General features: G+C 37.9%; 2 protein-coding genes across 3 annotated transcripts in view; one reads left to right on the forward strand and one right to left on the reverse strand.

Annotated features, from left to right (window-relative positions):
• EPC2 (enhancer of polycomb homolog 2) overlaps nucleotides 1-22,223 on the reverse strand; it is a 146,388-nt gene that overhangs the window by 58,300 nt on the left and 65,865 nt on the right. The gene's annotated exons all lie outside the window — the stretch shown is intronic.
• Nucleotides 14,171-14,629, forward strand: LOC117095024 (peptidyl-prolyl cis-trans isomerase-like 1). The gene has a single exon (XM_033231565.1). It carries the CDS (start codon nucleotides 14,218-14,220, stop codon nucleotides 14,608-14,610), a length of 393 nt encoding a protein of 130 aa, XP_033087456.1. The 5' UTR covers nucleotides 14,171-14,217; the 3' UTR covers nucleotides 14,611-14,629.

The following is a 22,223-nucleotide window of genomic DNA, read 5'->3' on the forward strand; positions in this document are numbered from 1 at the left end:
AAAGAGAGCAGCAGGAACAAAGACAGGAAAGCAGAGAGGATATCCTTAACTGCAAGAGATAAAAATTATCAAAAACGAAGCTGGATAAAAGCTATATGATACAAATCAATTTTCAAGCAGGACCATATGTTCAATGAAGTTGTATGCACATATATAAAATCTAGATTTAAAGAAAGCAGAATTGAATAGTTTACCAGTCTAGCAATAGTGCTGTTGTATATCTTTCAGTTAAATGGATCCTAGTATACTAAAATGGGCTCTCAGTAGGTAGACATATGAACAAAGAAGTATTTAAAATAAAACCATATTTTCCTTAGAGCCTATATATCTCTCAATCCTAAGGAGATCATGGAATCTGACAAAGACTCAGATGCCCCTCCTTGATGTGAGTATCATGAAAACCTGTAAGCCAGTGTTTCTCAAACTCTAGCACTCACCAGAATCATCTGAAGGGTTTGTTAAAACATAGGGTACTGGGCCTGATCATCAGTTTCTGATCCAGTAGATTTGGGGTGGGGCTTGTTAATGTGCATTTCTAACATGTTCCCAAGTGATGTTGGGTCATGTTTAGAGAAATACTGCTCTAAACCCACAGTCTTTGCTCTAAAACATTATAAACTTTACTTGTGGTAACTGTGAAATACACTGAACTTTAAAACATCTGAAATCTTTAAGGTTCTCAGGCTTCAATAATCTTAAAGATAGCTAATGAAAAGCAAACGTATCTAAAAGTTCAGAAGCAACCCAAGCACCATAGCCTCCTTGTTTGGAGCTCTCCAAAGTTCTGACCTAGCTTCCAACCTCAGCTTAAACATGTACTAAAAGATCCTGAATGCTGACACCTAGGACTCTTCACGTCGAATCTTCCAGACTTCCTAGAATTATAAAACTTGGCTGCAGATCATATGCACAACTCCCAACTCTATCAATTGACAACTCAAGAAAATGAAGTGCAGAAAAGTTCAAAGCCATATTCTACAAGGTAATGCAATCCAAGTATTGACTAATTTAATATTTTTAAACCTCCAGGTGCATGCCATAATCAAGATTATTCCTAGTCTTTTTGCTGACTAGCTAACTACACTCCTTTCCTCCTTCGCAAAATTCACATTTTATATAAACAACAAATATTACTGGCCAAAATTAGTGGTAATGATGACAACTATGAGAACCACAGGCCGTAAGAATGGGTAACTGGATACTGTACATCTTTCAGGGAAGGATTTTCATAATTACAGAGAGGACAGAGCCTAATGATATTAGACAGAACCTAGGGGATACAAGAATATACATATATTTTTAATGATTTTAAAAGGCAGTTGTGTAAAGATAATGACCCTTTTATTCTCCCTCTAACTCTGCATTTTATTAGTTTTTTCTCTTTCTTCAGATTTTCCATCTCTTGTTGCTTTATAACAACCAAATAGAAAACTGGGTGAAGGACAGTAACAGTTCAGAAGGTAAAAATGCAAATGGCTCCTAAATAGATGAAAAGATACCCAACCTCATTCTTAACATGAAATCTAAACTACAATGATCCTGAGAGAAATTCAAATAAAGTCTGGGTTTAGTTAATAATAATGTACCAATATTATTTCCTAGTTCTGACAAAGGTAATGCAAGATGTTACATTAAAGGAAACTAAAACTGGATGAGAGGTATAGATACAGGAACTATCTATACTACCTTTGCACTCTTCAGTAAATCTAAAAATTTTCCAAAATAAAAGGCTTATTAAAAAAATACTACTCTGAGGTATATAATTTTTCACCTGTCAGATTAGCAAAATTTCAAAACTAAAAGCAGTCTTTTGATAGGGTGTAGGAAAACAAGTACTCTTGTACAAGCTAGTACAAAATGGTACAAAACTCCTATAGAGTGATTTGGCAACTTCTGTAACAGGTATCATCACACCTCTAGGAAATTCTATTTGTTCATGGTTATCCATTATTCACCACGAACTATTTGCAACACATAACAAAAAGAAAACAATCCAAGTTTGCTTTTTTTTTTTTTTTTTTGAGACAGAGTCTCGCTCTGTGGCCCAGGCTGGAGTGCAGTGGCATGATCTCGGCTCACTGCAAGCTCCGCCTTCTAGGTTCACGCCATTCTCCTGCCTCAGCCTCCCGAGTAGCTAGGACTACAGGCGCCTGCCACCACATCCGGCTAATTTTTTGTATTTTTAGTAGAGATGGAGTTTCACCGTGTTAGCCAGGATGGTCTCGATCTCTTGACCTCATGATCTGCCTGCCTTGGCCTCCCAAAGTGCTGGGATTACAGGCATGAGCCACCGTGTCTGGCCTTTTTTTAAAAAAGGAAAAAGAGAAAAGGCCTCACTTCTCCACCCAGGCTGCAGTGCAGTAGCACGATCATGGCTCACTGTAACCTCGACCTCTTAGGCTCAAGTGATCTTTCCATTTCAGCCACCCAAATAGCTGGGACTACAGACATACACCATCACACCTGGCTCACTTTTTAGTTTATGTAGATGGGGTCTCACTATATTGCCCAGTCTGGTCTTGAACTTCTGGCCTTACGTCTAGGCCTCCCAAAGTGCTGGGATTACAAGTATGAGCTACATGCCCAGCACTAAGTTTGCTTTTTCTAGGAAATTGGATAATAAACGAGCACACCCAAACAATGGACTACTATGCAGTGATTTAAAAAAAAAAAAGAATGAGAACATATGTACATAATATAGGATAATTTTGAGACTATATTCTTAAGCAAAAAAAAAAAAAAAAAAACCCAAACAAACAAAAGCAAGGTGCTTTTTAAAAAGCATACAGATATAAGAGAAGGTTTAAAAATACACTTTCTTGGCAGGGTGTGGTGGCTCCTGCCTGTAATCCTAGTATTTGGGGAGGCTGAGGTGGGAGACTGCTTGAACCTAGGAGTTCAAAATCAGCCTGAGCAACATGGTAAGCTCCTGTGATGCCAGCTGTTGGGAAGGCTCAGGCAGGAGGATCACTTGAGTGCAGAACACTGAGGCTGCAGTGAGCCATGAGCATGCCACTGCACTCCAGTCTAGGTGATGAAATGAGTGAGACTGTCTCAAAAGACAAAAGAAAAGAATACAAATTCCTGTGTGCTTGAAACCCTAAAATAACACATGAACTAATAAAAGTGCTCACTTATAAAGGAGGGATAGTTGGAGTGGAGAGTGTATAGGAGTGAGTTTATTTTTGTACACTTTTCTTTTGAAATCATTTGAATGCATTATCTTTTTAAATAAAACAAGATCGTGTTATTTTGTGAATCTATAGACAATTTTGGGTTTTAAAAAATATTCTGGATCAGCGATCCCTCTGTATAATTTGAGATCCTCCCACATTTTCTGTTCAAATCTACTATCTTTCTCATTCACTCTTAACAAGCATAGAATGAAGGCAAGAAGTTTTACTCACATCTGTGTTCAGGCAACACCCTAGCTTAACCAGTAAAAACTAATGTTAAAATAACATTATATATACAAAAAAAGAAATTCCACTAAGAACATCTAATGGTATAAAATAATAAATATGTCACAGAAAGTGAACATATCTTCACAGGCCACTACATGGTAAGGATCTTGAAAAGTTAAATAGCAGTATTTATTTTTTAACTGAGTTGTTGTTTTAATGTTAGCAAGGAAGTGAATGGACAAAGATATAAACTCAGTATACAGAAGACATCAGAAATATTTGAAAGAGTAGTCTTTGGATTTTGAAACTAGTGATTTACACAGTATGGAACTGGCATAAAGACAGACATATAAACCAATGGAACAGAACAGAAACCCCAGAAATAAACCCTGACATATATGGTCAAATGATTGACAAGGATACCATGACTACACAATGGGAAAAGGACAGTCTCTTCAACAAATGAGCTGGGGAAACTGAATATCCACATGCAAAAGAATGAAGATGGATCCTTACCTTATATTTAAAAATCAACCTCAAATGGATTAAACACCTAAATGTAAGACACAAAATTATAAAACTCCTAGAAGAAAATATAGGAAGAAAGACTTCATGACATTGAATTTGACAGTGGTTTCTTGGATATGACACTAAAGCATCGGTAACAAAGAAAAAACAGATAAATGACATTACATCAAACTAAAAAACTTCTTCAGGGCAAAGGAAACAATCAACAGACCGAAAAGGCAACTTTATGGAACGGGAAAAATATTTGCAAACCATGTAGTGGATAAACAATTAATATCCAAATACATAAAGAACTCCTAAAACTCAAAAACAAAAAATGCAAAAATAAATAAATTAAATAAATAAACCCAAAAACAAAAACCCAAAAGCAAAAATTTAAAGATTTTTTAAATGGGCAAAGGATCTAAAGAGACAGGTCTTCAAAGAAGATATACATACTCAACTCTTTTGAGGTATGAAAAAAAAATTCTTTAAGTATTAAAAAAAAAACAACGATATACAAATGGCTGGCACATAAAAAGATGCTCAACATCAGTAATCATCAGGAAACTGCAAATCAAAACCACAATGAGACATCAACTCCCACCTGTTAGGATGGTCACTATAAAACTAACAGAAAATTACACATGTTGGCAAGGATCTGGAGAAAGTGGAACTGTGCACTGTTGGTAAGAATGTAACTACTGTACTACTGTCCATGGTACAGCCCTTACGAACAACAGGAGAGTCGTTTCTAAAAAATTTAAAATCGAACTACCATATGATCCAGCAATCTCACTTCTGGGTATATATCCAAAAGAACTGAAAACAAGACCTTGAAGAGACGTGTGCACATCCATGTTCATTACAGCATTATTCACAATGGCTAAGAAGTGGAAGCAACCCAAATGTCCATAGACCAATTAACTGGTAAAAAAAAGGATGGTACATACACACAACAGACTATTATCAGTCTTAAAGGAAATCTTGTTTACAACATGGATGAATCTTGAGGACATTATGCTAAATGAAATAAGCCCGCCACAAAGAGACAAAAATACTGCATGATTCCACATATATGATGTATCCATAGTAGTCAAATTCTTAAAAACAAAAAGTAGAAAGGTGGTTGCCAGAGGCTGGAGAGTATCAGGAGGTTGTTCAATGGGTATACACAGTTTAAGTTTTACAATATGTAAAAATTTTAGAGACCTGTTGTACAACAATGTGACATAGTTAAACTATATACCTGTAATGCACATTTAAAAACTATTAAGAAGGTAAATTTATGTTATGTATATTTTACCACAATAAGACATTAAAAAAACCACATGTGAAACTGAATCATGTCACGAGGAAACAAGTATACCCAAATTGAGGAATTATTGACAAAACAACTGGCCTGTACTCTAAAAATGTCAGTGGCATGAAGAACAAAAAGACTCAGCAGTAGACTGAAGAGACATGGTAAGTAAAGGCAATGCATTATTTGGGATTTTCCTTCACTGCAAAGGACATTATTCGGACAATTATTAAATTACGCATGAGGTCAACAGATTACTGTACTGTATCAATGACAACTAACTGATTTTGATAACAATGCTGTGGTTATATAAAAGAATGTCTGCGTTTTTAAAAACCATACACTGAAGTACTCAGAAGTAAAGAAGCATAACATTTACAACTTACTCTAAAAGGGTTCAGAATGAAAATAATAGTGAGGAGAAACAGAGGCTGACAGACAGAGGAGTGATATAGAGAAAGAGTTAAAAAAAACAGAAAGCAAATATTGTTAAGTGTTAACATTTAATGAATCATGGAGAACAGTAGACAGAATTCATTATATTATTCTTGAAACTTCTCTATAAACTGGAAAGAAGGTCAAATTTTTAAAATTTAATTAAAATACTCTCAAAATAAAAAGTAAAACAAAATGTTTAAACACAATTTTCTCAGAACCTATCTCTTGGCATAAATCTATGCCAACTCTAAGACATAAAGATTCTTAAAGACTGAATTCTGTATTCCAAAAAATTAGAAAATTCATCGGTATTTCAATTTCTCTTAACACTATATACCAAATATTACTAGAACAAGGCCAACGTAATCAAAGAGCTGAAAAATATTTCCTGCTCCCAACCACCTAATAAAAAAGAGATGAATTTGCAGCTAGGGTCTCACTCCTTAACTACAACCTTATTCTTCCAGTGCTATCCACGTATCCATGTTCGCTTCAAAACAACCTATCTGACATTATAATTCTAGATCCTTCAGAAATGGTTCCAACAGTCAGTGGACTAAAATTCCCAAACTCCCCATATGACATCTTGACCAACGTTCCTGCTTCAATATCATCAATGACTAAAAATTCACTAGAAATATCTCCCCAAAGAGTAGCCAAATACTGTCAGTTACTATACAAAAAATAAAATTCTTGACTGAGGCTGGAAATAAAAAATGATTTTATATCATGAAAACTGAGCTTATACATAGTGGGTCAACTAACACTGGTGAATGAATGAGCTGCAATATTCTTCAATTTTTTAAACTATTGCCTTAAATTGTTTATATTTCAGAACAGAATACAAAACCTACTCAGATCATTTTGCTTTCACTGAGGTGAAGATAAAACGAGATTTTTTTTAAAAAAAAGAAAAATTAATTTGTTAACGAATACAAAGTTACAGCTAGGTAGGTGGCATAAGTCTTAGTGTTCTACAGCACTGATGGATAACTGAATGTTCCCCACAAAGAAATGATAAATGCTTGAGATGGTGGACATGTTATTATCCTGATCTGATCACTAACATTTATATGTACTACATCACAATGTAGCCCATAAATATGTACATAATATCTATTAAAAGTTGTAAAAGTTAAAAATTATAAAACAAAAAAATGAGAAAAATTTATTTTTTAAAAAATAAATGAATACGTTATTATCTTAATCCTTATGGAGCATACATATTCCAATAAAAATAAAGAAAACATTTGAGGAACTCTTCTCTGAAACTGTCTTCAGAATAAGATTATAAATTGCATAAAAGAGTCCTACATTTTACAGTCAAAAACTTCTTTAAAACTAAAATAATATCTAAGTTATTGACCATACTTGGCTCTGAATGGGTTTTCTGAAATTAAAATCCATTCTGTCAAAAGACAAACATTACTACTGAAGATATTTTTAAAACACTAAAAATTCCACAAGAGATTTTTAAAGTTTTTTTTAAAATAAATCTCTAAGAATTAAAAAGACAAAGCTACAAATGCAAACAGGATTATCAATGATAAACCCTCTAGAAAGTTATAAATCCAATTGTTTCAATCAGAAGAAATTTAAGTTACTATATATCAACCTCAAAAATTATGCAACCAATAAAAAATTACAGAGACAACGATATGGAAAAAAGTCTAAACACTGGGTGAAAAAAAGCTGAAAACAAAATTGTAAGTAAGACTTCTGGTTTCCAGGTAGGCATGAAGAAACTTAGAAGAAACTTAGAAGTTGCCACCCCATCTTAACAACATGTAAAAGGCTGAACAAACTGAAAGTAAACAACACTTAAATCTGTGAGGTCACAGGGCAAAGCATCACACTCAAAACTGGAGACAGAGGTGAATACACAGAATCACAACTTAAGGGAACAGAAACCCACTAGCAGAAACCTTCCTGAAAACCAATGGGGGAGAGGAAGGAGGGCTGGAAAACCTAAACTGTAATTGACTCAGTATGGCTAATTCTGAGAGATTAAAAACTCCAGGCATCCCAGTCACTGGGAAGCCCTTACACTTTTGTGAGTATCGCCTTTCAAGAACTCAACCATGTTCTCGCAGTGAATACTTAGGGAAAAAATATCTTTGTGTTTCCAGAAAGGTAAGCATTTTGAAATGTGCCAGAGCATTCTGTTTTTAACAATGCCTGTAATAAAGAGAAACAATTTTATCAGAGTATAATCTGCTTTTTTTCTTAAACTTTTATTTTAGGTTCAGGGCTACAATGTGTAGGTTATTAGGTAAACTGCATCTCATGGGGGTTTGATATACAGACTATTTTATCCCCCAGGTGTATGCACAGTACCCAATAGATAGTTTTTCAATCCTTTCCCTCCTTCCATCCTCCACCCTCAAGGAGGTCCCAGTGTCTCTTGTTCCCTTCTTTGTATCCATGTGTTCTCAATGTTTAGGTCCCACTTATAAGTGAGAACACGCAGTATTCGGTTTTCTGTTCCTGTCTTAGTTTACTTAGGATAATGGCCTCTAGCTCCATCCATGTTGCTGCAAAGGACATGATCTCATTCTTTTATGGCTATATGTGTATATGTATCATGTATATGTACCACATTTTCTTTTTCCAGTTCACTGTTGATAGACATTTAGGTTGACTCCATGTCTTTGCTGCTGTGAATAGTGCTGCAATGAACATACATGTGGATGTGTATTTATGGTAGAACGATTATAATTCTTTGGGTATATACCCAATAATGGGACTGCTGGGTTGAATGGTAATTCTGCTTTGAGTTCTTTGAGAAATCGCTACACTGCTGTCCACAATGGCTGAACTAATCTACATTCCCACCTGCAGTGCATGAGCATTCCCTTTTCTCTGCATCTCACCAGTATCTGTTATTTTTTGACTTTTTAATAATAGCCTTTCTGACTGGTGTGAGATGGTACCTCATTGTGGTTTTGATTTCCATTTCTCTAATGATTAGTGATGCATTTTTTCATATGCTTGTTAGCTGTGTGTATGTCTTCTGCTTGGGTTTTATCAAAGCCTATCAGACCTGGGGGAAGGAAAAAGACGAGTCCAGCTGCCTCTAGTCTTCCATGCAGGAGAAGAGAAATACCCAACTCCAGCCCCCTCTAGCCAGCCTGTCCCACCCTAAGCGGGAAAAACTGAGAAGCACTGGTGAAGTTCACAGTCCAGAGACATAGGCTCACCAAAAGACAGACCTCATCACGAAACTATAAAATCTCACCCCACAAAACATACCATAAAAATGCATCATTAAAGTCCTGTATTTGTGCAGTTCCCTTTACCCAGTTACATCATGTCCACCTTTCAAGAAAAATTATAAGACATACTAAGTGGCTAAGCAAACATCAGAATCAGAGTCAGATATGACAAAAATGCTTTTCCAACCAGGAATTTCAGAAAACTATAATATACTTAAGGCTTTAATGGAAAAAACAGACAACATGCAAAAACAGATGAATAATATAAGAAGAGACATGAGAATTCTAAAACAAACAAAAAACAGAAAAAGAAACAAAGATAAAAATTACTATTTAATATAATAGAAATGCATCTGAAGGGCTCAATAGTAGACTGGACACAGCTGACAGAAGAATCTTGGAGCCTGGGAATATGGTATGACAATAGGAACTTCCAAGACTGAAAAGCAAAGCAAAAAAAAAAAAAAAAAAGAATAAAACAGAACAAAATACTACTAAATATGCATAATGCAAATTCTGAGAAAGGAACAGAAGCAATATATGAAGTACCAATGACTGAGAATTTCTCCAAATTAATGTCAGGCACCAAACCACAGATTCAGAAAGCTCAAACAACACCAAGGAGGATAAAAGCCAAAACAAAAACAAACAAAACCACCCTATACCTAGGCATATGATATTCAAACATCAGAAAATCAAAGGTAAAGAAAAAACCTTGAAAGAAGCCAAAGGGGGAAAAACACCTTAGCTACAAAGGAGCAAAGATAAAGTATCACATCAGATACTCCTCAGAAATCATGGAAGAAAGAATAGCATGGAGTGAAATAATTCATGTGTTGAGTTAAAAAAAAAACACACACAAAAACCTACAAACCTAAAATTCTGTACTCTGTGAAATTACCCTTCAAAAATGAAGGAGAAATAAAAACTTTCTCAGACAAACAAAAATTGAGGACTTTGTTGCCAGCAGACCTGCCTTATAAGAAATCTTAAAAGTAGTTCTTTAGAGAGGAGAAAAATGATACTGTAGAAACTCAGATCTACATAAACATAGGAAGAGTACTGGGGAGAAAGGATAAAACAAAAACTTATATTTTTCTTACTGTTAATTATCTAACTGACAACAGTTTGTTCAAAACAATAATAGGAACAATATATTCAATTATGTATGCTTACATATATAAGCATTTTACTTACACATAGCATACAGACAGATACAGACATGCATTGCTTAATGAAGTTGAAACATTCTGGGGACAGGGCCAAGATAGGCGATTAGAAGCAGCTGCAGTCTGTGGAGCTCATGGAGAGGAATGAAAGGGGCAAGTGAATACTGCACCTTCAACTGAAATAATCCAGGTAGTCACACTGGGACTAATCAGGGAAACAGCTTGACCCACGGGGAAAGAGGAAAAGCAGGGTGGCGCGACGGCCCATCTGGGAGCAACAGGAGCCAAGGGAACCCCCATCCTCAGCCAAGGGAAGTGATGAGTGATTATGCGACCCAGGGAAACAATGCTTCTCCCACGGATCTTTGCAACCCGGAGATCAGGAGATCCCCTTGTGAGTCCACGCCACCAGGGCCTTGGGTCCAACACACTGAGCTGCATGGAGTCTCAGCAGAGCAACTGTTCAGGCATGCATAGAGACCCAGGTGCTTTACATACTCCAGTCCTGGGACCTCCAACCAACATGTCTGCAACTCAGACAAGGCAGGCGGTCCACACACACCCCAAGGGAGGGGGTAGAATCCAGAAAGTTGAGCAGCCTTGTTCTGTGGGCCCACTTCCATGACACCTCACAAGATAAGATCCACTGGCTTGGAATTTGAGGCAGCCGCCAGCAATAGGCTGTGCGGAGAGGCCAGCACCATCTCTGCTGTTTGGTCAACACAGCTGTTACAGCCTGCGGACCCTGGAGAGTCCAAATGATTTGGACTAGAAAGGGTCCCCCCAGTAGCACAACACAGCGGCTTTGTAAGACAGTGACCAGACTGCTTCTTTAAGTGGAGCTCAGATCCATTCCTCCTCACTGGGTGGGACCTCCCAGCCAGGCCCTCCAGCCATGACCTGACAGAGCTCTTACCTTTCTTACCTCTCCCTGGGACAAAGTGTCCAGGAGAGGGGAGGGCTGCTACCTGGGCAGAGGCAATTCCCTAACATGACACAGCCGTTTTTTTACTGATTCTGTAAGTAGGACCCCCAATCCACTCCTCCTTGTGGGACGGGTCCTCCCAGCCAGAGCCTCTAGCCACCACCCATGTTCTATGGGCTGAAAGAGCTCCAATTTCTCCCTGGGATGGAGTGTCTGAGGAGTGGGGCAGGCTGCCACTTTGGCCATTCAAGCTCCTCAGTCAGTTCAGCCAGTGGGGTTTGCAGAGCCCAGATCAAATGGTGGCTAAAGGGATCACCAACACAGTAGAGCTGCTATAACAAAAAGCAGCCAAACTGTTGCTTTAAGTGGGTCCCTGATCCCATTCCTCCTAACTGAGTGAAACCTCCCAACTGGGGTCTCCAGCCACCTCCTACAGGCACGTTCAGGTGGCAATAGGTCAGTATCCTCCTGGGATGGTGCTTCCAGAGGAAGGGGCAGGCTGCCATCTTTGCTGTTTTGTAGGCTTCACTGGTGATACCTCCAGGTACAGGAAGAACCAGAGCAAATGGGGTTTGGAGTGGACCTCCAGCAAACTGCAGCAGCCCTACAGAAGCGTGACCAGATTATCAAAAGAAAAACAAACAGAAAATAACAACAAAGAAAAACCACAAAATACCCACCCAAAGGTCAGCAACCTCAAAGATCAAACGTACATAAGCCCACAAAGATGAGAAAGAATCAATGCAAAAACACTGAAAACTCAAAAAGTCAGAGTGTCCTTTTCCTCCAAATGACCACAACATCTCTCAAGCAAGGGCTCAGAACTGGGCTGACACTGAGAAGGCTGAAATGACAGAAGTAGGCTTCAGAAGGTGGGTAATAATGAAGTTCACTGAGCTAAAAGAACATGTTTTAACCCAATGCAAAGTAGCTAAGAATCATGGTAAAACTATGCAGGAGGTGATAACCAGAATAGCCAGTTTAGAGAGGAAGACAAATGACCTGACAGAGTTAAAAAAAACACAACATGAGAACTTCATAATGCAATCACAAGAATTAATAGCAGAACAGATCAAGAAGAGGAAAGAATCTCAGAGCTGGAAGACTGGCTTTCTGAATTAAGACAAGCAGACAAGACAGAGAAAAAAAGAAGGAAATAGAATGAACAAAACCTCTGAGAAATATGGGATTATGTAAACAGACTGAATCTACGACTGATTGGGGTACCTAAAAGTGATGGGGAGAGTGGGAACCAAGTTGAAAAACATACTTCAGGATACCATTCAGGAGAACTTCCCCAACTTACCAAGACAGGCCAACATTCAAATTCAGGAGAACCCCAGTAAGATACTCCATGAGAAGATCATCCCCAAAACACATAATCATCAGATTCTCCAAGGTTAAAATGAAAGAAAAAATATTAAGAGCAGCCAGAGAGAAGGGCTAGGTCACCTACAAGGGAAAGCCCATCAGACTAACAGACCCCTCAATGGAAATCCTACAAACCAGAAGAGACTGGGGGTCAATATTCAACATTCTTAAAGAAAAGAATTTCCATCCCACAATGTCATACTGGGCCAAACTAAGCTTCATAAGCAAAGGAGAAATAAGATCCTTGGCCGGGCGCGGTGGCTCAAGCCTGTAATCCCAGCACTTTGGGAGGCCGAGACGGGTGGATCACGAGGTCAAGAGATCGAGACCATCCTGGCTAACACTGTGAAACCCCATCTCTACTAAAAAAATACAAAAAAACTAGCCGGGCGAGGTGGCGGGCGCCTGTAGTCCCAGCTACTCGGGAGGCGGAGCTTGTGGTGAGCTGAGATCCGGCCACTGCACTCCAGCCCCGGCGACAGAGTGAGACTCCGTCTCAAAAAAAAAAAAAAAAAAAAAAAAAAAAAAGATCCTTTTCAGACAAGCAAATGCTGAGGGAATTCATCACCATCCAGGCTTGCTTTGCAAGAGCTCCTGAAGGAAGCACTAAATATGGAAAGGAAAAACAGTTACCAGTTGCTACAAAAACACACTAAAGTACACAGACCAGCCCCAATGAAGCAAGCATATAAACAAGTCTGCAAAATAACCAGTTAGCATGATGAGAGAATCAAATCCACACATAACAATTCTATCTTTAAATGTAAATGGACTAACTGCCCCAATTAAAAGGCACAGAATGGCAAGCTGGATAAAGAATCAAGACCCATCTCACATGCAAAGACACACATAGGCTCAAAATAAAGAGACTGGAGACAATTTACTAAGCAAATGGGAAACAGAACGAAGCAGGGGTTGCAATCCTAGTTTTCGATAAAACAGACTTTAAACCAACAAAGATCAAGAAAGACAAAGAAGGGCATGACGTAATGGTAAAGGGTTCAATTCCACAAGAACCGCTAACTAATCTAAATATATATGTGCCCAATACTGGAGCACCCAGATTCATAAAGCAAGTTCTTAGAGATCTTCAACGAGACTTAGACTCCCACGCAATAATAGTGGGAGACTTTAACATCCTACTGAAAATATTAGATCACAGAGAAAGACAATTAAAAGATATTCAGGACCTGAACTCAGCTCTGGATAAAGTAGACCTGACAAATACCTATAGAACTCTCCACCCAAAACCAACAGAATATACATTATTCTCATCACTGCACGGTACTTAATTGAGTAAAATTGATCATGTAATCGGAAGTAAAACATTCCTCAGCAAACGCAAAAGAACTGAAAAAATAACAGTCTCTCAGACCACAGCGCAACCAAATTAGAACTCAAGATTAAGAAATTCACTCAAAACTGCACAACTACATGGAAACTGAACAACCTGCTCCCGAATCACTCTTGAGTAAATAATGATTTTAAGGCAGAAATCAAGAATGTCTTTGAAACTAATGAGAACAAAGATACAATGTACCAGAATCTCTGGGATGTAGCTAAAGCAGTGTTAAGCGGGGAATTGATAGCACTAAATGCCCACATCTAGAAGCTAGAAAGATCTCAAGTTAACAACCTAACAATACAACTAAAAAAACTAGAGGACCAAGGACAAACAGACCCCAAAGCTAGTAGTAGACAAGAAATAGTCAGTATCAGAGCTGAACTGAAGTAGAGACAAGAAAAACTCTTCCAAAAAAAAGAAAGAAAGAAAGAAAAAAAACCAATGAATCCAGGAGTTGGTTTTTTTTGAAATTAATAAGATAGACCACTAGCTAGGCTAATAAAGAAGAGAGAACAGAAGCATTCCGCCGCCGGCTTCGCTATGGCGGTTATTCCCCCAGATTCCTGGCAGCCACCCAATGTTTACTTGGAGACCAGCATGGGAATCATTGTGCTGGAGCTGTACTGGAAGCATGCTCCAAAGACCTGTAAGAACTTTGCTGAGTTGGCTCGTCGAGGTTACTACAATGGCACAAAATTCCTCAGAATTATCAAAGACTTCATGATCCAAGGAGGTGACCCAACAGGGACAGGTCGAGGTGGTGCATCTATCTATGGCAAACAGTTTGAAGATGAACTTCATCCAGACTTGAAATTCATGGGGGCTGGAATTCTCGCAATGGCCAATGCGGGGCCAGACACCAATGGCAGCCAGTTCTTTGTGACCCTTGCCCCCACCCAGTGGCTCGACGGCAAACACACCATTTTTGGCTGAGTGTGCCAGAGCATAGGAATGGTGAATTGCGTGGGAATGGTAGAAACAAACTCCCAGGACCGCCCTGTGAATGATGTGAAGATCACTAAGGCATACCCTTTCTGGGTAGACTTGCTACCCTCTTGAGCAGCTCTTCTGAGATAGACCCAGTGGACCAGCTTCCAGATGACATAGAATGACATGTAATGTTAAATTTCATTTTGGCTTTGCAAACCATGAAGCTTAGGAGGCCTGGGGTCTTGGGGTGAGTTACAGATGGAAGTACATTTTAATGGGATGCTTCTTTTCTCTTCCCCCAGTGCCTAGGTTGCCAGAGCATTTGCACAAATGCCCCTGTTTATCGATAGGTGACTACTTACTACACGTGACTCATAATGCTGCTTCTTGTGCATGTCTGCTCTGATATACTTCGAACAATGTAGCAGACACTGTCATTTCTCAGTGGTTTTGCCTAACCAAACTTCTTCCTAAGGAGATCTGTATTCTGGCCTATACTGCAGTCCTTGATTGTTGACAGCCACAGAATTCCAAACCAAGTAGTGTCTATCAGCCCTTTTAACTCTGTGCACACCCTATTTCAGTCTTACAGTTGTTATTCTAGGAAATGTATGCATCTCTCTATATATTTTCCCTCTCAAAACCAGAACATCAACACCGCTGTTTCTGACACTTCAGACATCCCACGCAAAGCCACATTGAATTTTTGCCAAATAAAAAAATGCATCCAACAATCAAGTTTCTAAGAAGGTGTCAAGTGGGGAATAATAATGTATAATAATCAAGAAATTAATTTATTAAAAGGAAGCAGAAGCATTGACCATCTTTTTCCCAGAGAAGAGGAGAAATCTATAGTGAGCAAAGGACAGATCATGAATTCTCCTTAAGAAGTAGTCTTCTCAGAAAGGAGAAGCGCCACTCAAGTTCTTTTAACCCAAGACTTTAGAGAAATTAGGTCCGATATTTTTATATGTTCAGTTGTTTATGTATAAAAATAACTTTCTGGATTTTGTGGGGAGGAGTAGGAGAGGAAGGAATTTAATACCTATGTAATACATAGAAACTTCCAAAATAAAATGCCATTGATGGTTGGAAAAAAAAAAAAAGAGAGAACAGTCAAACAAATATAATCAAAAATGATAAACGGGGTATCACCACTGACCCCACAGAAATACAAACAACCATCAGAGAACATTATAAACACCTTTATGCACATAAACTAGAAAATCTAGAAGAAATGGATAAATTCCTGGACACATACACCCTCCAAAGACTGAACCAGGAAGAAACTGTATCTCTAAATAGACCAATAATGAGTTCTAAAGTTGAAGCAGTAATAAATTATCAACCAAAAAAAAGCCCAGGACCAGACAGATTCACAGCTAAATTATACCAGAGGTAAAAAGAAGAGCTGGTACCATTCCTACTGAAACTGTTTCAAAACACTGAAAAGGAGGGACTCCTCCCTAGTTCATTCTATAAGGCCTGCATCATCCTGATACCAAAACCTGGCAGAGATAAAACAAAAAAGAAAACTTCAGGCTAACATCTTTGGTGAACCTTGATGCAAAACTCCTCAACAAAATACTGGCAGACTGAATCCAGCAGCACATCAAAAACCTTATCCACCACAATCAAGCAGACTTCATCCCCGGGATGCAAGGCTGGTTCAACATATGCAAATTAATAAATGTGATTCATCACCTAAACAGAACTCAAGACAAAAAAATACATGATTATCTCAATAGATAGAGAAAAGGTCTTCAATAACATCCCTTCATGTATAAAAACTCTCAATAAACTAGGTATTCAAGGAACATACCTCAAAATAGTAAGAGTCATATATGACAAACCCACAGCCAGTAACATACTGATTGGGCAAAAGCTGGAAGCATTCCCCCTGAAAACCAGCACAAGACAAATATGGCATGCCCTCTCTCACCACTCCTATTCAACATAGAATTGGAAGTTCTGGCCAGGGCAATCAGGCAAGGGAAAGAAATAAAGTGTATTCAAATAGAAAGAGAGGAAGTAAAATTATCTTTGTTTGCAGATAAAATGATTCTATTTCTAGAAAACTCCATTGTCTCAGCCCAAAAGCTTCTTAGGCCTATAAGCAACTTCAGCAAGTCTCATGATATAAAATGAATGTGCAAAAATTGTTGACCTTCCTATACACCGATAATAAGCAATCAGAGAGCCAAATCACAAATGAACTCACATTCACAATCGCCACAAAAAAAATACCTGGAAATACAGCTAATAAGGGAAGTGAGGGACCTCTCCAAGGAGAACTATAAACCACCGCTCAAAGAAATCAGAAAGGACACAAATAAATGGAAAAACATTCCATGTTCATGGGTGGGAAGAATCAATATTGTGAAAATGGTCACAGTGCCCAAAACAATTTATAGATTCAATGCTATTCCCATTAAACTACCATTGGTATTCTTCACAGAATTAGAAGAAACTATTTTAAAATTCATATGGAACCAAAAAAGAGCCTGAGTAGCCAAGACAATCCTAAGCAAAAAGAACAAACCTGGAGGCATCATACTACCTGACTTCAAACTATGCTACAAGGTTATAGTAACCAAAACAGTATGATATTGGTACAAGAACAGACACACAGACGAGAACCCAGAAATAAGATCACATACATACAACCATCTGACCTCCAACAAACCTGTCAAAAACAAACAATGGGCAAAGAATTCCCTATTTAATAAATGGTGCTGGGAGAACTGGCTAGCCATATGCAGAAAACTGAAACTGGACCCCTTCCTTATACCAAAAACAAAAATCAATTCAAGATGATTAAAGATTTAAATGGAAAACCCAAAACTATAAAAACCCTAGAAGAAAATCTATGCAATACCATTCAGGATATAGGCATGAGCGAAGATTTCATGACAAAGATACCAAAAGCAACTGCCACAAAAGCAAAACTTGACAAATGGAATCTCATTAAACTAAAGAGCTTCTGCACAGCAAAAGAAACTATCACCAGAGTAAACAGACAACCTGTTTGGTTGCGAGAAACTTTTTGCAATTTACCCATCTGACAAAGATATAATATCCATCATCTACAAGGAACTTAAAACAAATTTACCAGAAAAAAACAACCCCATTAAAAGTGATCAAAGGACATGAACAGACACTTCTCCGAAGAAGACATTCATGTGGCCAACAAACGTGAAAAGAAGCTCAACATCACTGATCATTAAAGAAATGCAAATCAAAACCACAATGAGATACTATTTCACACCAGTCAGAATGGCGATTATTAAAATGTCAAAAAACAACAGATGCTGGCGAGGTTGTGGAGAAAAAGGAACGCTTTTACACTGTTGGTACGAGTGTAAATTAGTTCAACCATTGTGGAAAACAGTGTGGCAATTCCTCAAAGACCTAGAGACAGAAATACCACTTGATTCAGCAATCCTATTACTTGGTATATACTCAAAGGAATATAAATCATTCTATTATAAAGATACATGAATCCATGTTCACTGCAGCACTATTCACAATACCAAAGACATGGGATCAACCTAAATGCCCATCGATGACAGACTAACGCAAATGTGGTACATGTACACCACAGAATATTATGCGGCCAAAAAAAGGAATGAGATCATGTCCTCTGCAGGGACATGAATGGAGCTGGAAGCCATTATCCTTAGCAAACTAACACAGGAACAGAAAATCAAATACTGCATGTTCTCACTTAGAAGTGGGAGCTGAATGATAAGAACACATGAGGGTGGGGGGAATGACACACATTGGGGCCTGTCAGAGGGTGGGGGGTGGGAGGAGGAAGAGCATCTGGAAGAACAGCTAATGGATGCCGGGCTTAATACCCAGGTGATGGGATGATCTGTGCAGCTAATCACCATGGCACATGTTTAACTATGTAAGAAACCTGCACATCCCGCACATGTACCCCTGAACTTAAAATCAAGAAATAAAAAAGAAACATTCTGACAAACGCATCTGTCAGATGATTTCATTCATTGTGGGAACATCACAGAGTGTACTTACACAAACCTAATGGTACAACCTACTACACACCTACACTATATGCTGTAGCCTATTGTTCCCAGGCTACAAATATGTAGAGCATGCTAGTGTAGGCAACTGTGAACTAATGGGAAGTATCTTTGTATCTAAACATTAAACATGGATAAGGTACAGCAGAACTACAGTATAAAAGATAAAAAATGGTATATACTGTATAGGGCACACCATATAGCTTATAGGATGACAAGTTGTCTGGGTAAGTAGAGGGGTGACTGAATGTAAAGGCTTAGGACATTACACTGTTGTAGACTACACTCAGGCTACACTAAACTTAAAAAAATTTTTTTCTTTAATAATAAATTAAACAGCTTACTGTAACTTTTTCCCTTTATAAACTTTTACCTTTTTTAACTTTCTGTCTCTTTAATAACACAACTTAAAACAGTATACAGCTGTACAAAATATTTTCTCTAAATTCTTATTCTATAAACTTTTTCTTATTTGTAAATTTTTTGTGTCAAAAACTAAGACATAAACATATCCATTAGCCTAGGCCTACACTGGGTCAGGATCATCATTATCACTGTCTTCCATGTCTACATCTTGTCCCACTGGAAGCTCTTCAGGGGCAATAACTTGCATGAAGCTATTATCTCCTATAATAATGTCTTCTGAAATACCTCCTGAAGGACCTAAGGCTGTTTTACATCTTTTAATAAGTAGAAGTACTTTCTAAAATAATGATTAAAAAGTATAGAATAGTAAATACATAAGCTAGTAACATATTTATTATCATCATCAAGTATTAGTACTGTGAATAATCGTTATTTATTCATTTATTGAGACAGGGTCTCCCTATGTTGCCCAGGCTGGTCTCAAACTCCTTGGCTCAAGGGACCTTCCTGCCTCACGCCTCCCAAAGTGCTAGGATTAAGGGTATGAGCCACCATGGCACCTGGCCAGCATGCTATACTTTTCCTTTTCCTTTTTTAGACAGGATCTCACAATGTTGCCCAGAGTGGAGTACAGTGGCGTGATCATGCTTCACTGTAACCACAAACTCCTAGTCTCAAGTAATCCTCCTGCTTCAGCCTACCGGGCAGCTAGGACTATAGGAATATATCACCACACCTGACTATTGTTTTCATTTTTTGTAGAGATGGAGTCTCTGCCCAGGCTGGTCTCCAACTCCTGGCCCCAAGCAATCTTCCAGCCTCAACCTCCCAAAGTGTTGGGACTACAGGTGTGAGCCACCACACCTGGCCTATATGTGCTATACTTTTATATGACTGGCAATGCAGATTTGTTTACACCAGCATCACCACAAACGTCTAAGTAATGCACTGTTTACAACATTCCAATGGCTATGACATCACTAAGCAGTAAGAATTTTTCAGTTCCATTATAATTGTATATGTGGTTCATCGCTGATCAAAACATTGTTATGTGGCACATTGTGTGTGTGTCTGTGTGTCAAATGAATGACAGTAATGATACAAGGGACAGAAAGGAGGAATTTGAAATTTTTTATTATGAAGTACTTGTACAACCTGTGAAGCATTATAGTGCTACTTGCAAGTGGCCTTGGATTAACTGTAAATGTACAGTGTAAATTCTAGGGCACACACATACACACACACACACACACACACACACACACACAAAGAAACACTATGATAGATATGCTAAGAAAGGAGAGAAAATAGAAGCATAAAACTCTTAATTAAAAGCACAAAAAGTGTGGAAGAAAAAACCAGAAACAAAGACCAAGGGTAACACATAGAAAACATTAACAGATATGGTAGATATTAATTAACCCAAGGAAATCAATAATCACTTTAAATATCAATGGTCTAAATACACCAACTGAAAGAGATGATCAGAGTGGAATAAAAACAAGACCCAAATTGTTATCTATAAGAAACCCACTTTAAATACAGACACACATAGATTAAAGTAAAGGAACAGAGAAAGATATACCATGCTTACACCAATCAAAACAAAGCCAGAGTAGCTATAATCACTTCAGACAGAGCAGACCTCACAGCAAGGAAAGTTATTAGGGATAAAGAGGCACATTACATAATGATAAGAGTTAATACTGCAAGAAGATATAACAATCCTTAATGTGTATGTGCCTAACAACAGAGCAACAAACTATGTGAGGCAAAAATTGATAGAACTGCTAGGAAAAACAGATGAATCCGCTTTTGTAGTTGGAAATTTTAATAGCCTTCTATCAGAAATGGATGGATACAGCAAGCAAAAAATCAGTAAGAACATACTCAAACTCAACAGTATCAGTCAACTGATTTAATTGGCATTTATAAAATACTGCACACAAAAAGAGCAGAACACACATTTTCTAAAACTCACATGGAAACATTCACCAGAAAGACTACATTCTGAACCACACACACACAAAAAATAAATTTTATGAGAGTAGAAATGATATAAAATGTGTCCTAAGATCACAATGGAACTAAAATAGAAATGAATAAACAAAAATATAGCTGGAAAATCCCAAAACACTTAGAATCCCAAGTATTTTAAATATGTTATTTAAAATAATACATGGATCGAAGAAAAAAATCTCAAAAGAAATTTTAAAATATTCTGAACTGATTGAAAACAAAAATGTTACACCAAAATTTGTGGGACAGAGAAAAGTAGTGCTTAGAGAAAAATTTATAGGACTCACTGCATATATTAGGAAAGAAGATCTAAAATCAATCATCTAAGTTTCCATTTTAGAAAACTAGAAGAGCAAATGAAATCCAAAGTAAGCAAAATAAGAAAAAAAGAGGAGAAATTAATCAAACTGAAAGCAGGAAATCAATAGAAAAAAACAATAAAACCAAAAGCTGATTATTTAAAAAGATCAATAAAATCAATAAGCCTCTACCCAGTCTAAGACACCTGGATGTCAGTGGAGGAGTGTGTGTGTGTGTGTGTGTGTGTGTGTGTCCAGACTAAGACACCTGGATGTCAGTGGAGGAGTGTGTGTGTGTGTGTGTGTGTGTGTCCAGTCTAAGACACCTGGATGTCAGTGGAGGAGTGTGAGTGAGTGTGAGTGTGTGTGTGTGTGTGTGTGTCCAGCCTAAGACACCTAGATGTCAGTGGAGGAGTGTGTGTGTGTGTGTGCGCACGCGCATGCACGGATACAGGAGGTATATGGGAACTCTCTTTCTATTTTCTGAGATAGGAACTCTGTTGCCCAGGCTACATTGCAGTGGTACGACCATAACTCATCGCAGCCTCAAACTCCTGGGCTCAAGTGATCTTCCTGCCGCAGCCTCACAAGTAGCTGGGACCACAAGTATGCACCACCACCGCCAGCTAACTTGTGCTGAGATTACATGCGTGAACCATCTCAACTGGCAGAATTCTAATTTTTGCTTAATTTGGCAAAACCTAAAGCTGCTCTAAAATATAAAGCACATTAGTTTTTTAAAATTATATATACACACTGATTTTAACTATAAACAAATATATATTTGGGCCAAAAAAGTATACTCATTAAACAGAAATATAGTAAATTATTAAAAATGTCATTTATTAAATAAAATGCATTAATTTTAAAATTTAGAAAATAG

The sequence above is a fragment of the Trachypithecus francoisi genome, unplaced genomic scaffold, assembly GCF_009764315.1.
Source record: "Trachypithecus francoisi isolate TF-2019V2 unplaced genomic scaffold, Tfra_2.0 Lachesis_group13, whole genome shotgun sequence".
NCBI classification, from domain to species: domain Eukaryota; kingdom Metazoa; phylum Chordata; class Mammalia; order Primates; family Cercopithecidae; genus Trachypithecus; species Trachypithecus francoisi.

What these genes read in the sequence shown, in the direction of transcription:
- LOC117095024 (XM_033231565.1), top strand. Translation starts at nt 14,218, where the DNA reads ATGGCGGTTATTCCCCCAGATTCCTGGCAGCCACCCAATGTTTACTTG.